The sequence below is a fragment of the Poeciliopsis prolifica genome, unplaced genomic scaffold (assembly GCF_027474105.1).
Source record: "Poeciliopsis prolifica strain line A6 unplaced genomic scaffold, Auburn_PproV2 SCAFFOLD020, whole genome shotgun sequence".
In the NCBI taxonomy this organism is placed as follows: domain Eukaryota; kingdom Metazoa; phylum Chordata; class Actinopteri; order Cyprinodontiformes; family Poeciliidae; genus Poeciliopsis; species Poeciliopsis prolifica.
Window position 1 is genome coordinate 3181330 of NW_026562395.1, and position 14933 is coordinate 3196262.

Here is a 14933-nt window from a genome sequence, read left to right on the forward strand (position 1 = left end):
AGATTTGTAGATAAACAGCCTCTTCTGGACAGATTAGCATGTTTTATGTCCTAAAACAGGAACACCGTGTTTTAATGGAAGAAATGTTGTTCTTTAAATATAACTAAAAACAAATAAAGCCATGTAAATGGGAGAGGACAAAAAAAATAAATAAAAAAATTGTAGGAATGATTTGCTCGGCAATAAACAGAACATGGTGTAAAATAAGTCCCTCGTTTTGGCACAGTTACGCAGCATACTTTCCAGCAGAGATCACATTTGAATTGGCACACATCCGAGCTTGTTGCCTGATATCTGGGGTGGGATGTTCTCCAGTTCTGGCAGCGACTGGTCCGCTGACACCTCAGAGGACATGAAAGCACAGCATGTCCATGAATGTTGGATCCTCGACACTCATCCGGCCCAACATGAGTCATTCTGCAGCTCCTGATGTTTTCATTTCACTCCTTAAGCTCGTCTTTCTCATTAATTTTGAAATGAGACTTTTTTTTTCTGAACGTATTTATTCATGAAGCCTGTGTGCTTTTTAATGTTTCGTCAAGCATCCCACTAGTTGCCAGCCTCCAAAAATGAGAAACGCAGCACTAAAGTTGTCTTATCAGCACCTCAAATGCTGTAAGACATAACGATGTTTGAGAGCAGCGTTTTGACATCAGAAGCATAAAAAAGTCCAAACACTGAGGCTTAAGTCATTTGTCTCATACCATCAATAATGAGAATTGAGAAGTAGCGAGAAAGGTCCCAGTAACTCCTCGGGTGTTAAAGTTAACACGTTTAATTGTCAGTTAATACTGATGTGTGTAAAAATGAAAAAAATAATGTGTTGAAATTGAGAAGACAATGTCCTGAACATAAAATCTGCACAATAGTAAATTGTTGTTTAGTGAAATCTGTGCAGTAAAACCCTTTGAAGAACTTTAGTTTTAAATTCAGTAGGGCATATTTACTGCAGTATTTGAAATAACAATAATATTAAATAATATTTTGATTCAGTTTAAGCTTCAAGCTGTTAATCGGTTAAAGAAATGCATCACATTTATTGTGTCATAGATATCATGACCTGAAGTTCTACCTTCATGACTTCACTTTGATTGGTTTGGGCACCTGGTGAAATATGTTGGTGATGAGGATTTCCTTTGGTGAATCCCTGTGATTATGAGGCATGCAAAGAGAACTGCTCCATAACATTTTGGTGTTGAACACCACGGACAACAAGAAGACTAAGAAGAGATTCATCCCCTTACCTGGCGGCGAGAAAGGCAGAGTATTCAAACAAACTAGATTAGTATCTGGGATTCCACCAGTTAAGGAGTTAAATAAGTGTGTGTCTCTGACCTTTCTGTGCAAGCAACGTGTTGGGCTCATATTTGTCCACCAGCAGCTGAACCTGCTCTGGTTTGAGCGGAGGGTAGAGGATCTCGTTCAGACGAGGGTCTCGCTGCTTGCTGTTAATGAACTCTGTCATCTGCTCCACTGTGAGGTACGGCCGGCTCTTTGCTCCGCTGTGGAGAGGAGGTAGTCAAGAAATGTCAATATATATATATATATGTCAGCAAAGAAAAAAAGGGAACATCATGAAGGGCAGGAGTAATCATAGCAAAAACAAAAGGGGCTTATATTTTGATAAAATTGTTATTCATATCTAAAAGTGTGACAGTAAATTGTGCTCCCTGTATCCTTCTGTCTCCTGTCGCCTCACTCATAGTGGTAATTAAAACCTAGGTTAAGTGACACTGTTATACTGGCTCATCTCATGCTCTGACTAACTCAAGGTCAAGTGGCAATTCATGGTCCACAGCTTAACAGTAAGCCTTAAATTATAAGACACTTCTGGTTTGGGACTGGTTTAGTAAAATAATGAAACACATGTTTTATTAATGTATGAATATTGGTAAAAAGAAATGTCTTTAAGATATTCACTTACTAAAGTGAAGTGAGTAGGAAGAATAGTAAGAAGATCATTTATGCAGAATTAAGCCCTTCAAAGCCTAATGAATAATTGGCAGAAAATTTATTATTGGATGTTTTCCTGTTTTGCATCCTGAGGCTTTTTTGATCATTTACTGTAGTTAAGATAAGCAAAGTTAAAATATTTTTTCTTCATATTGAATTATAAAGAATGTGTAAAGCAATAGCAACACATCCTTAACATAACAGTATTTACAAACTGAGATGTTACAAACATGGACGAGTAAATTGAACCTTCGGTATCGACTGACAAAGATTTATTCTCAACTGTGAATTAGAAACAAAGTTCTTACACTTCAGAGAAGATGTTGTCCAGCTCTGGTCGAGAGCAGATGTTGCTCAGGAACATGCTGTAAACCTCTGGAGTGAAATCCTCCTGGGGGACGGAGTCGTTCTGCAGACGACAGCAGCAGCGGGGTCACATGAATGACCTTTTATACACCAGGCAGAAGGTGGGCTACTTTAAAAGAACTGTATTCAATTCAGGCCCACTAACTTTAAAATAAATACTGCTTTGCTTTTTGCTATATATGCTTTTTGTTGTTTGTTTTGTAAACAAAATGTAAAAGTTGTATTTTTATTCTTTGTTAAATGTTCAATGTAATAAAACACGTCCCTATTAGGCTCTTTGTCAAATAATAAAAGCATGTTTTCTTTTTAACAATTCAGTAAAGCACACAAGTTTCTCTAAATAGCATTGGTCTGGGGTTGAGAAGAATAGGTTTCATAGAGAGGCCAGCAGATGTTACATTTAAAAGACTCTGGGTTTTCTAGGAATTCATGATGCCATAAAAAAACAGAAAACAGGTTTTCTGGGCATTAGGAAAAGAAACATGCATCACAGATCACCAACAGCAGCCAGGAGCTGCTTTTCACATTTTCTTTCTCTGTTTTGCTCCTGATCCACCTGATGTGTTTGTGGCCACTGTTTTAATCTGTTTTCTTATCTGACTAAAACACACAAACTCAGTAAAAGTGCCAGTAGAGTCTAATCAGTTCACATGTTTACATTTGTGATAGTAGAAGAGGTTTTAGTTTCGCCTGTTATCACTGCCAAAGAAACAATTGGCATTAGACAGCATCTAATGGTAGCAATGGCGAGCATGTTTGAACATTCAGTGAATTATTTACACAGCCAGTCAGGAGCAAGAAAAATGAATGACGCTCCTGGATTGGCTGCTTTGTAAACATAATCTGAATTTACGCTTCACAGAAAAAAAATAGGTAAATCCCTGATTACAGTCAGGGGTCCACAGGTAGTAACGGGTAAATAGATGAGTTATTAAAAGACACTAATATCTCCTTCATGATGAAACTCCACAAACGAGATGTGACTCATACAAATGTATTAGAAATGTACTCTTTAATGTATATATCCAATTCAGTCATGTTGGATTTTTAGGTCAGGGTTGGTAAGAGAACAAACAAATCTTAAATTGTCTTTCTTGGATTTTCAGGCTGCAGGAACCTTTCGGTCAATTCTTCTCAGTCAAGTAATGTGAATGGAAAAACATTTTTCTTTAATAGTCTGTGTTTGTTTTGTGATATAAACAAAAGCTAGAAAACTCCCAGATTTTGTTCCAATTCTGTATTAATATGTCTGAACTTGGAAGTACTTGGAAACTTTCCAGAATGGCTGCCACACACAACTAAAATCTTTTTAACATCTACTACGTAATGTCTGGTTTATTATTGTTTTTTTTTTTTGTTGCTTGAAGTCCATAGAGTAATAAAGAAAAACTGTCAAACAGAACAAATCCTGTGTGTCCCGACTGTCGACCGCCTCCGCAAATTAATGAGTACATTCTATATGAGTCATGCTGTGTGGATGTGCCAGCTATTTACTGTACTGTTTGAAAAAAACTCTCGCGTCCAAGTCCCTGATGTGTCTGCAGGAAACACCGATCTCTTACTCATCCATTCAGTTTTCTTTAGAGGTTCATCTCCACGTGGTCGCAGCTTTGAAAATCCAAAACATGAACAGAACTGCTTCCAGTTTGCACCCACAGAGCGGGCGCCTAACCGAGCTATCACAGCCGAGCAGGTCTGAGAAAGATGGAGTGCGCTCAGCGGCAGGCGTGCCAACAGGAACCAGAGCAGAACCAGAGGGTATTAGGAAGGAGTGGGAGAGGAGGGAAGATGCACTGAGAGGGGGCGGAGGTCAAGCCTTGCTAAAACTCACTGAGTCATTCAGGAGACCTTGGTGTGAACCATGTTGTGAACGCACCCCTGCCTGTCGGGGGAGTTGTGTGTTTGAGGAATTAACAGCGATACCATTTAGCTGTAATTACTTACGCTGTGGAATAACAGCAAATCCCAGCAGACCTGCACAAAGCAACACACTCCCCCACCCCCCGTCTTGATGCCGTTCATTGTGCTAATAATGTATAGAGTTTTGTGTGTGGGTGTGTCTCAGTGTGTGCTTTTATTTCAGTTCACATTCAGAAGCCAATTATTACAGCCTTGTTGTCTGCTCTCTGCGTGTCCATATGTTTCGGTGTGTGTTCAGAGCTTCATTAAACAGCATTTTGCCACTCTCAGGCATGAACATTGCTCGCTGCTCCACCGTCGGAGAGCTGTGGGACGGCTCGCATGAGAGGGCAGCTTTTGTCGTGCGACGTCTGAAAACGGGTGGAAAGAAAGCAGCTTTTGTCGTCTTTATTGCTCCCGCCGGGTCCGTTTGTTGCATCACAACGAAGAGCGAAGCAGTTTAGGGTTGGGAGCCGTGCAGCCATCCAGAAAGTATGACTCCAAACAAATGAGCGACGCAACAATCGGCCACTGTTTCAGGAGAAAATGGGCTCAATAGTGGCAGTCCGATAGACGAGGGGGAGAAGATTAAAGAACGTGCGGCTACAAACAGGCAGGAAGGGAGAAGAAGCAACATGTAAGGACGCAGATTCATATGACAGAAGAAATGCGTGGAGTCAGGAAAAAAGAAAAAGAAAAAGGAAACTTGTGTATTTTGCAGTCTTACTCTGCCAGAAGGGAGGTTGCAGTTTTCCAGTGCTGTCTCCACTCGCTTCCTGTCTGCTGAGAACATCCTGAAGATACTGCAGGCAGACAGAAACAGCCTCTCATGAATAAAAACAGAAAGTGTCACTCTGACAGAGAAGCTTCCTCTGATCATCTGCATGTCAAATCCTAACACTTTCAACCAATGCTCATTCAGGATATCCTTCAAGAGACTCCTATTGTCCTGCGGGGAGCTTCCACTGTAGGAATGAGTCACAGTTAAAAAAAAACAACAAAAAAACACAAGAGGGTAAAAAACAATAAATACATAAAAATAAGCAAAGAGAAATAAAAATTCCAATGAGAGTCTGCAAACTGGAGGCGAAAAAGTGGGGCACAGATAACGCTTGAATAAAAAATGCAGAAGAAGATGTAGAAGAATATGAGAGGAAGGAGAGTAAGAAAGCTGTGAGCTTTCCTGAGTGTAGCCTTGCAGTAAAGTTGTTATTTTTATTACTGATTCAGTTTTTAAAGCGTAAGAGACGTTTCACCAAACTGCTCTTTAAAAGGTATTTAGTAGATCTTTAGCACAAATAGCAGACTGAAGACTATTGCCATTTCAATTCAAGATCTCGTGAATTATACATTGTCTTACAGTCAAATTCTGAGCAAATGTGAACAAAGACTTAAAACGTTTAATAAGCATTTTAAGTTTATTATGGTACAATAGTGCAGTGACCAAGTTGGAACACCAATAATGAGAAATAAACTAATAAGTGAGCATTTTGAATGAGCCTTTAATACAACAGGAGACTAAAGAAATTATTGTTTCAATATTAGGTATTTTGAATTGCACACATCTCAGCTTAATAAACATGCAGAAATAATTCTCCTTTTCTACGACATGCTGACATAAACCTGGGTAAAGATTCAGAATATTTTAGCTTTTCTCCTCCTTTATAATTGTTGCTGTTGTCAAAACATCCCAGTGAAAAACCAATCAATACAAACGCACTACAATGAAATCAGGCGAAGATTCGAATCAGCCAATTTCAGCTTGAATGGCTCTGATAAAGTGTAAAATATTCTAATTTTATCTGTAAATTAAATTCAGCGAACTTGAAATACGCAAAGGACCTGCAGCACCTTTCTTAAACAGCACATATCAGCCATCTGTGACTGAATTAGTTTTTTTATTAAGGGTGTTTAATTCTTGTCTTCAGTTTCTCTCACACAGACAATAAATACGATTTACTGCATCCAAGTCCGGCCATGATTGTTTAGACATGTTTTCACATGCCATAGTGTGTTTTATTCATTGGCTGATGTATGCCTGTGCAGATCTATGAGGACATGCTGTATGCTCAGTGGGAGAGCGCTGTCAAACTGACATTACTCAAGCAGACATGCCTCCCCAGCCAGGAGGTTAATTCCCTAAACGGTGAGGAGTGTGTCGCTGGCTCTGTGTTTTGACACCCACCGCTTTCACTGGTGGCTCTGAGGGAGGTTATCACAGAAGTTCACTGTTGCTGCCCGAGAGCTCGACTTGAGTAATGGCAATGGAGGGAGTTCGTTTTTCAACGAGCTGATGACAAAGTGACAGACGAAACGAAACTAGAGCTCTCTAACCGGACATACACAAAAGGATTTGTTTCACACACCCAAAATTGTGGTTGTGTTAAACCCACAATCTAGAAGATAATAGGAGTTGTGTTAAAATACCAGAACGGAGTGGATAGGGATAATATAGTCCTATATATGGAGACATCCACAGAAAGGCTGTGGATGTTGAAGTGCACTAATGCCCAGAGTAAAGAGTAGAGGCAGAGCGAGCTACAGTGTGCACTGATCAAAAGAGCTAAAAGGTGCCACGGGAGAGAAGGATGAGTCAGAAAGACTTACTTCTTGACAGGAATTCGTCCCTCCGGGTTGAGCTGCAGCTTCAGTCGAATGTATCTGCAATGGACAGAGAACACGTTTCAAAACCAGATGCAAAAGCAGTTTCTCTGCGCGAAATTTCTGCACTAGTGTTCTGTCTTTCAGTGTGTGCTTGTTTTGTCACCAAGTATTTGACACCTTGATGTGCAGTGGAGCTTTACATCAGATATAGTTGTTACATTTTGGCCCAATCTGACCAAAGAATCTTCTTCATTGTGCCGTGTGATAAATTCTTTCATACTGACCACAGTTGATTGGACAATATTCCACAGTAACATGTCCTGGGTTTTAAACACCTCTTTAAATCTTAGTCTGGCCGCGTGGTTAGAAAGCAAGGCAGAGAGACGTTGGAGTCGAGGTTAGGATCCTTAACCCTTATGATTGACAGAAGTGACAATTTGATCTTCCTCCTTCTCTCTCTCCTCTGGTCTGCGTCCATTTGGACAGCATCCAAAACCATACAAAGAGAAAAACATAGGTTCTAATGAAACATGCTGCAACCACAAGCAGTGCAATTCAAAACGGTATTCAAAAAGATACAAAAAAAATAAATAAAAAACACGTCAAAAAAATATACTCTACAAACACAAATTCTTCCATCAGCACAACCCCCAGTGAGTGCACTTTGCATGCCATGAATGTCTGCCTATGTTTACACTGCAGGTTTGAAATGCGGTTAATTCCTGGAAGTCTCAAGAGTCGGCAGTGCAGAGCTGTGCGGCAGCAGCGGCCGCACGGGCAGAGATACCTGGGCTATAAATAGCTCAGCTGCAACAGGAGCTAACATTACAGGTCGGACTTTAAGTGGATGCTGGCTAATAATTAATATCCATTATAGTGTCCACTTCTTAGGGCAGACTGGCTTCCTGAGGGAAACTCACTGATGCCTTTAATGGTTAATAAGGGACAGACTTGTTTTCTCAAGCATTTTTTCTAGATAAAAACAGGAATAAAAACATCAATTGAGAATAAACTTTATCCAAACAGCTAGAAATGGCTGGCATAGGAGGAGAAACAACAGAGACAACTAATGAAACAGGAGGAAAATATTTATATTTCTATAGTTCCAGCTTCAAAATATGGTTTCATCAGACGTGATCCTATAGTCAAACATGCCGTTTGTGATGTGATTAAATCATTCTCTTTTGCTGTATAGAGCACAAAGAAAATTGAAGAAAACATTCATCTGCTGGATCCCGCAGTTTCCTGCTGCTTGTAACATGTCTTACTTCTACTATTAAAAAAAAACCCAACCTCTCACAACCTTGAGAGCTGGAGAGAATTGACCGCATGCAGAGAAACAACATCATTTCAGGAATAAAGCCTTCACATGCTGATGGAGTGGGAGTAAAAACTATTGCCCGATTTGTAAGCAAGCAGTGCACAACAGCTGCTGCTGTGAGCAGCCATCGTGACTGCAAAAGCCGCTCTCTTCAATTTTGTTCAACCCTCTCCATGCTATGTGGTCGATGGCCACTTTTATTGTCTCATAAGTCAATTAGCCTCCTCAGGGGTGCCAGTTAATGGCTTCCATGCGCTGATAAACATCAGACAGCAGGGAGATGTCACCAAACACAGCTCTAGGTATTTCACTAAAAGCTGTGTCTCACATTTATGTCTAAGCTCACTTTGCATGAACATCGCTCAGTCTCGCACCGTGCACATAAATCAGCCTGCGCGCGCGTGTGTGTGTCTCGCAGGGACGACCGTGATGTAGTGAGCCGTTTGACACAAATATTCCGCAAACATCGGTCGGTGTGGGGATAACTGATTATGAGTCTGTCGAACCGGAGGCACACACATTTACAAGGTCAAGTGGTTATTTTTCTATCCATTGCAACTTCAAACTAAAACCCAGATGCACCGCCATATTTGTTGTGTGTATTTTTTGCACATGGTGTTTCACTAACGTCTTCCTTTCTGGTGACTATGTGATGCATAACTTTCAGAAGTTTTAACATAAAAAAAAAAACCATAACCAGAGTCATGCTGCATAAATCATTTCTGTGATGTAATGTAGACAATGCTTGGAGAGGATAACTATTAATAAGGTATGAGAATAAAGAAGACACCAGAGATAGAAAAATAATGTAAATTAAATCATTTTTTCATCAATAAACTCAATGAGCTCTTATTAAAGAGCTCAAGAAGAAGTCTGTTGTTGAAAGAAAGCTTCAAGAAGTTCGATTTCCTCTTAGCCACAAGCGGTATGAAGGACACAGGAAAGGTGGTTAAGACGAAGCTCTGTGGTTACAGTTTGCTGCCTCGCTAAGCCAAAGTATCGTTTACAAATACATGCCACAATTTCCAGATTTTTATTAGAAAATTGTTTTGAAAATGATGCTTCTCTTTCCTTCCACTTCAGAATTGTACAATAAATCGTATGTGTCTGTCACCTGAAGGAAAATATTATGAAAAACATTGAAATGTGTGGCTGTAGAAGAACAAAACATGCAAACGTTCAATTGACATGAAAGCTTTTACATGGCATTTTACAAAGATTGCGTAAATACCAGTTACTTTTCTCCACTGCACAGCTCATAATGTCAGTGGCATTAGAAATGTCTGGCATCTTTGTGGCACCAGAAAATCTAATTTTCATCTCCGTATTGGGAGACACAAGCTTTTACATTTTCTCTGAGGCATGCTTATGGGTTCAAATGACATACGCTTTCTCAAGGCAGGCCTCTCTGGACATGTTCTGTGCCAAAAGGTTAGACGCCAGGCTGAATAATTCCTCAGCCCATTCCTGTAGAAAGTAAAGCAACAACACATCGTGTCAGTATATTTCAATCACATTTTTGCTGTTTAGTCACTTGTTTAATTTAAAAATGGCAACCTTGGCGATCTCCTCTTGAAAGGCCATGAAGTTCAGGTAGGTGATGTTGACCATGTCAGTGCCGCTAACCACAGTCAGCATCCTGTTCTCCAGCTTTCCTGGCAGTGTGCTGACATCCAGCAATTCACGCAGCTTTGCATCCTTTGGAGAAGAAACACACAAGGAAGCAGAAAAATAATCATTACAAAGACTTAAGAGAATATTTTTTTAATAAAGCAACAAAAAACAAAATCAATGGTTTAATCTGATCATAAAAATGCTTTTTATTATCAGATTTTTTCAAACACTGTGGGGGAACCAGTCACCCAAAGACACATCCAAAACTCCAGCAGGATAAACAAACCTGCTGTGGAAAAGAAAATGATGCTAAGCAGAACACGGAAAAGGGCGGCGAATGTTCTTTGGAGGAAGTGAGAGACGGTTCTGTGCTGTGTCATAAGATTTTGGATTTCAGAATAAAACCCCCAAACGCTGAAACAAGACCTATCAGCCTCTGGAGCGCCGTCTGATCTGAGACTGATTTGGCTGATTAATGAGGGCTGTACTGTCTGCACCGGTGGGAGGCATCACAGTACAAGAAGCAGTCATTTGATGTTTCATAGCACTGAAACCAACAAAAAGCTAAATTGTAAATGAAGAACAGTACAACATTTTCGATCAGTCAGGCAGGATTGGGCTCCTATGATACAATTTTCCTATGATTGGCTTAAATTAGTACTTGGCTGGTAAAGTAATGAAAATCATTTTTCTTTTCCTGTAGTCAATAACTGGTTTGACCAAAGAGATCTGCTCTTTCAAAGCACTTTTTTGGGTTTCATGAAGGTCTGATAAATATATGTAATATTTTGATGCATGATCAAGGGTAATCTAGTCATGTCTTTTCTTTTTTGTTGGATTCAAAACTTCAAGATTTATCAAATAATCTTGGTTTTCTCTTTTACCTCTCATACAAGTTGAAAAAAAACCCAGGTTACTTAAAATCTGAATAAAAGAATGAATCTAAAAAATCTGGGGCATCTTTTTAGGGTCTTTTTCTGTCACTCATTCATTTGGATTGATGAACAGACAGAAAAATATTTCTCCCCGCTTCGAGAAAAAGCAGCACAACACTTCCCCCGGACCAGTGGAGCAACACGTTTTCTCAGAAGTCTTTTATTTATTTTTTATTTTTTGACAAAATCTCATGAGAACAGACAGTCTCCACCTTCAGCAAAGCAAAGTCCAGACTTAATTCTCCCCCACATTTATCATCTGACAAATTCAGCAGCTTGTTTCAAGAAATCTCCTCTCTGCCAAAACAAAACAGAGGCTGATGGCAGCAGTCCAACTCGCAGAGAAATTACTCAGGAGGTTTGCTCTTTTTTTTTTCTCTAAGAACGGAAAAAACTAATTTTAGCAAATATACATTTAGGTACCTAATCTTTGGTGCAAATCCTAAAATGCAATCTACAATGCCTCAGAGGCACAAGAAACGAGAATAACAACTTTCTTCCTCTCCCCTTTATGGTTTAGTACGCAAGAGGCATGCAGACTGGGTGCTCTGGCTTAATTAACACAACAAAAAGCTTTGTAAAGGATTCTGCAGAGAAAGCAAATGAGCTCCCATTAATTTCAGCAATCAAAAAATGAGCATTGTGTCCTGTTGATAAATGTCCTCTACACGTCCCTCACGTCCGCAAATCAAACTGTCCCAGAATCACCCCACCTCATCCAAGCCGTTATTACATTACGAGTCAAAACATTCCTCAATTTGCAGTTACAAAAAATATACAGATATTTTCTGTGGCTACCTCTCAATTAAACCACTATAGAGGCTGATGGTCCACCTCACAAATACTCAGACCAAACCTTCTGAGTATTTGTCTCCACTCAGAGAGACAAATACTGTGTACAAAATGCTTGTTGTGCATTATTTGCAGCCTCGAATTGCATGGTTGTAGTGTTAAAGCGATAAACAAACACATGTTCTCATTCAAATACTAATCCATCAACCTCCACTTAGATATTCTGTATGCCAACAGCTGCATGTGAATGTGTAAAACCCACTTGCAATTTGCTTCAGCAAACAATGCTAAAGCACACACAGAGGAGCGCCGCGGACGGCTGCCAAGGATGAACAGCTTCTGAGAACAGATAAGATGACAGTAAGATGCATATTTCATTTATTACGGCACTTGAACGTCAATACAATGCGATTCTGTTTCAAATCTACTTGTAGCCATTAACCGGACATGCTGCTCGTCTCCTAGTGTGCAGCCAGTGCAGTTAGACTGGCAGGAAGCTGCAGGCACTTAAGGCAATCTGAGAAACCTCAGCAACTGTGATGGAAAAGATGAAGTCAGGCAGGTGGACCATGTGGGGGAGGAGTGAGGCAATGCAGAAAACCATGGATAATGCCGTGGCATGAAAGCAGCAAAAGGAGAGAAGGGGGGCTCATTCATGTGAACGAAATGTCATTTCCTACTGGTGCATTCATAGAGACTTCAGAGGCAGGCCTCAGGTCCCAGTTACCACAAGACTGGAAGTTTAGATCAAGCAAAAGGGAGTTGGAGGGTTGGAAAAATTTCTTTGAGAGTTTTGAAAGTCCACAGTCTCCAGAGTGCATGTGTGCACGTATATTTGGTGCATCTGTGTATCCATGGACGCCGCAGTGTGATTCATCAGGCGCTCGTGACGCGGGTTAGCAGCTGCTGTTAGCAGCACGCGAACTCCTTTCACACACTGCCGAGCGAGCACGGCACTTGTCTCAACACATGCGCAGATAGACACACGCGCACGTTCACGGCAGCTTTGACACACACACACACACACACACACACACACACACACACACACACACACACACACACACACACACACACACACACACACACACACACACACACACACACACACACACACACGCATGCACACGCAAACAGTCACACTTTCAAAAGACTAAAACTGTAACTTCAGAGAAAGGCAATCACACACACAACTGAGGATGCTGTTTGTGTTGCTAAATATGCACACAAAGGCAACAGATCAAAGGAAATGTCAACATGAATGATTGATTGACCGATCTAAAAATATATGACACATCAACAAGAGGAGCTCGCGTATAAAATGGCACCAATTTCAAGTTTTCGTGTTAAGCTTTACAGCATTTATTCAGAAAATAATTGAAACAAAAGGGCAGGAGGGTTCTTATTGAAAAAAAAAGTTTGTGTGAAAAGACTTCTGCTTGGTATACACTAAACATGTTCACCATAAGCCCTTCATACCAGGCTGACTGGGATAGAACAAGGATGAGCTACAAGGATGAGCTACATATGAAGTATTATTTTAAAGTGCATCGAAAATGTATTGCTCTCCTTGTAGCAGGAATGCCCGTTTAAGGCATGAAGAAAATGTGATCTCTGTGTTTTATTATTGCAGTGTCTTGATTGGTCGTGCCGACTGATGCTAAAATGAAAATCTATCTCTAAAAAAAACAAAACAAAAGCTCCACATGGCATAGGGTTTCCAATAGGAAGGAAACTATTCCAAATTGAAAATAATTTCATCTCTGGGTTTTTCAAGCTGCAACACAAACGCAAAAAAATTTGACATGCTGTCACCAAGAAATCCAGAGCTGATGTTTAGTGATGAGAACGGAAGAAAATTACAGGGAGGAAGAAAGGAAAAAAAGCACAAGCAGTGGCTTCCAGGTTTTAGAATTATGCAGAAATTGGAGCAAGCCTCAAAACAACAGAACTCCAGGCGTGGTGAGATCAGCTCTAAGTGATCAGCACGTAGATAGGGCTTTTGTGTTCATAATTCGGACTACTCTTTTCAGTATGCACACTGAGCGGGATAAAATTAATGGCACGGCGTGTTCTCCTTGTGCTGCTGAAAACCTAATAAAGAGCTGGTAAAAATACAAATATGCAAGAATAGAATAGACTGCATGAAAAGGTTTTCATGCAGATGTGATGCCAGTGGTGGCCAGGAAAATAAATAGGAATTCTGAATACTGACTAGGATCATGCTTTGTCCTCACACTCAAATGGAGCTCCATAAATTTGCCACAATCGAGGATTGTTCAGACAACGATAGAGGTCCTGGAGGATGGTTGGAATCTGGGGTGAGCGGGGCCTCAGCAGGTTCAATGTACGTAAAGCTGATTGGTTTTCCTGGAAGTTTTTTCCAAGAAGGTGTTAGTTTTGATTATTTGCAGTGAGCTTCTAAAAATTACCGTCATGTACTAAGTAGGAAGATGTCGTCTCTCAGTGAGGTAGTCGTAAAGAAACAAAATCCTCAGAGAGGTGCAAAGATATTTAAAAACGCTCTGTTTTTTTAGTCAAATGAAACAATTTATACTTGTAAAAAACAATCGTATGTCAGCTGATTCGATAAATCAGCATTTTTGTAAAAAATGCAAATTAGCTTCCACTAGTCTGTGAATGTACTTCCGTTTTCCAGAACGTTAACAGAGGCGACATCTTTCTAAAACAGTTAACAGAGCAAAGCTGTACTTGTATAAAAAATATACTTCTGAAATTAAAAACAGTACGAGTTCCACAAAAAGTACTTTTTAAAAGAAATATTTTAATTTGTTTACCCTCTACAAAAAAAAAAAAAAAAAAAACAATCCTAAATGACAATAAGGTGATCCTAAATGCATTTGTGAGGCGTTTTGCATTCCTTGTTAACCAGCCTGGGTGACTCACAGAGACTACAGAGCATTTTGCACTCGGTAAAGCTAATCCCAAAATGACTCCCTCTTTTGGTGATGCAGTCATTTATTTAAGAGGGTTATGCTGCATCTGCAGAGCATGTTTTAAACATTAGCCACATCATAACTTACACAGACAGAAAGCACGGAAACGCGAATCCCATTAAAAGAAGGAGCCCCGTTTCTGCCACCATGCCGAAGCCGGCCTTTCTTATCACGCACATGTATGAAGTCACATGGACAACCAGACATGTGTGTCCAGTCAATGACTTCACAAAGTCCATGCATGCAGGATGCAAATTGCTGCATCTAAACTGCTTTGTGTGCTGCTTTGAGTACTCTACTAAAACGCAGAGCTTAGCAATAAACGATTAGCAGCATATGAGGAATTTGCAATGCTTAAAATGCTCAAATAAATGCAAACAAGTTGCTCACACAAAATAGGGCATATATGTTAAAATTAGACAGAACAAGAGAGGAGAGTTACAGCACTGAGCGTTTCAGCTGCGAAGGGACACCATGTATCTCAGCCTTAAA

At 40.1% G+C, this 14933-nt stretch overlaps 1 protein-coding gene across 1 annotated transcript in view; it reads right to left on the reverse strand.

Annotated features, from left to right (window-relative positions):
* The window catches only part of LOC129369013 (1-phosphatidylinositol 4,5-bisphosphate phosphodiesterase beta-1), a 107375-nt gene that overhangs the window by 41239 nt on the left and 51203 nt on the right, over positions 1–14933 (reverse strand). Inside the window, exons 4-9 of the mRNA XM_055044263.1 lie at positions 9701–9841; positions 9531–9610; positions 6826–6879; positions 4946–5021; positions 2262–2362; positions 1336–1502 (exon numbers count right to left, since the gene is read on the reverse strand). Coding sequence (XP_054900238.1) covers positions 1336–1502; positions 2262–2362; positions 4946–5021; positions 6826–6879; positions 9531–9610; positions 9701–9841 — 619 coding nt within the window. The remainder of the gene's footprint in view (positions 1–1335; positions 1503–2261; positions 2363–4945; positions 5022–6825; positions 6880–9530; positions 9611–9700; positions 9842–14933) is intronic.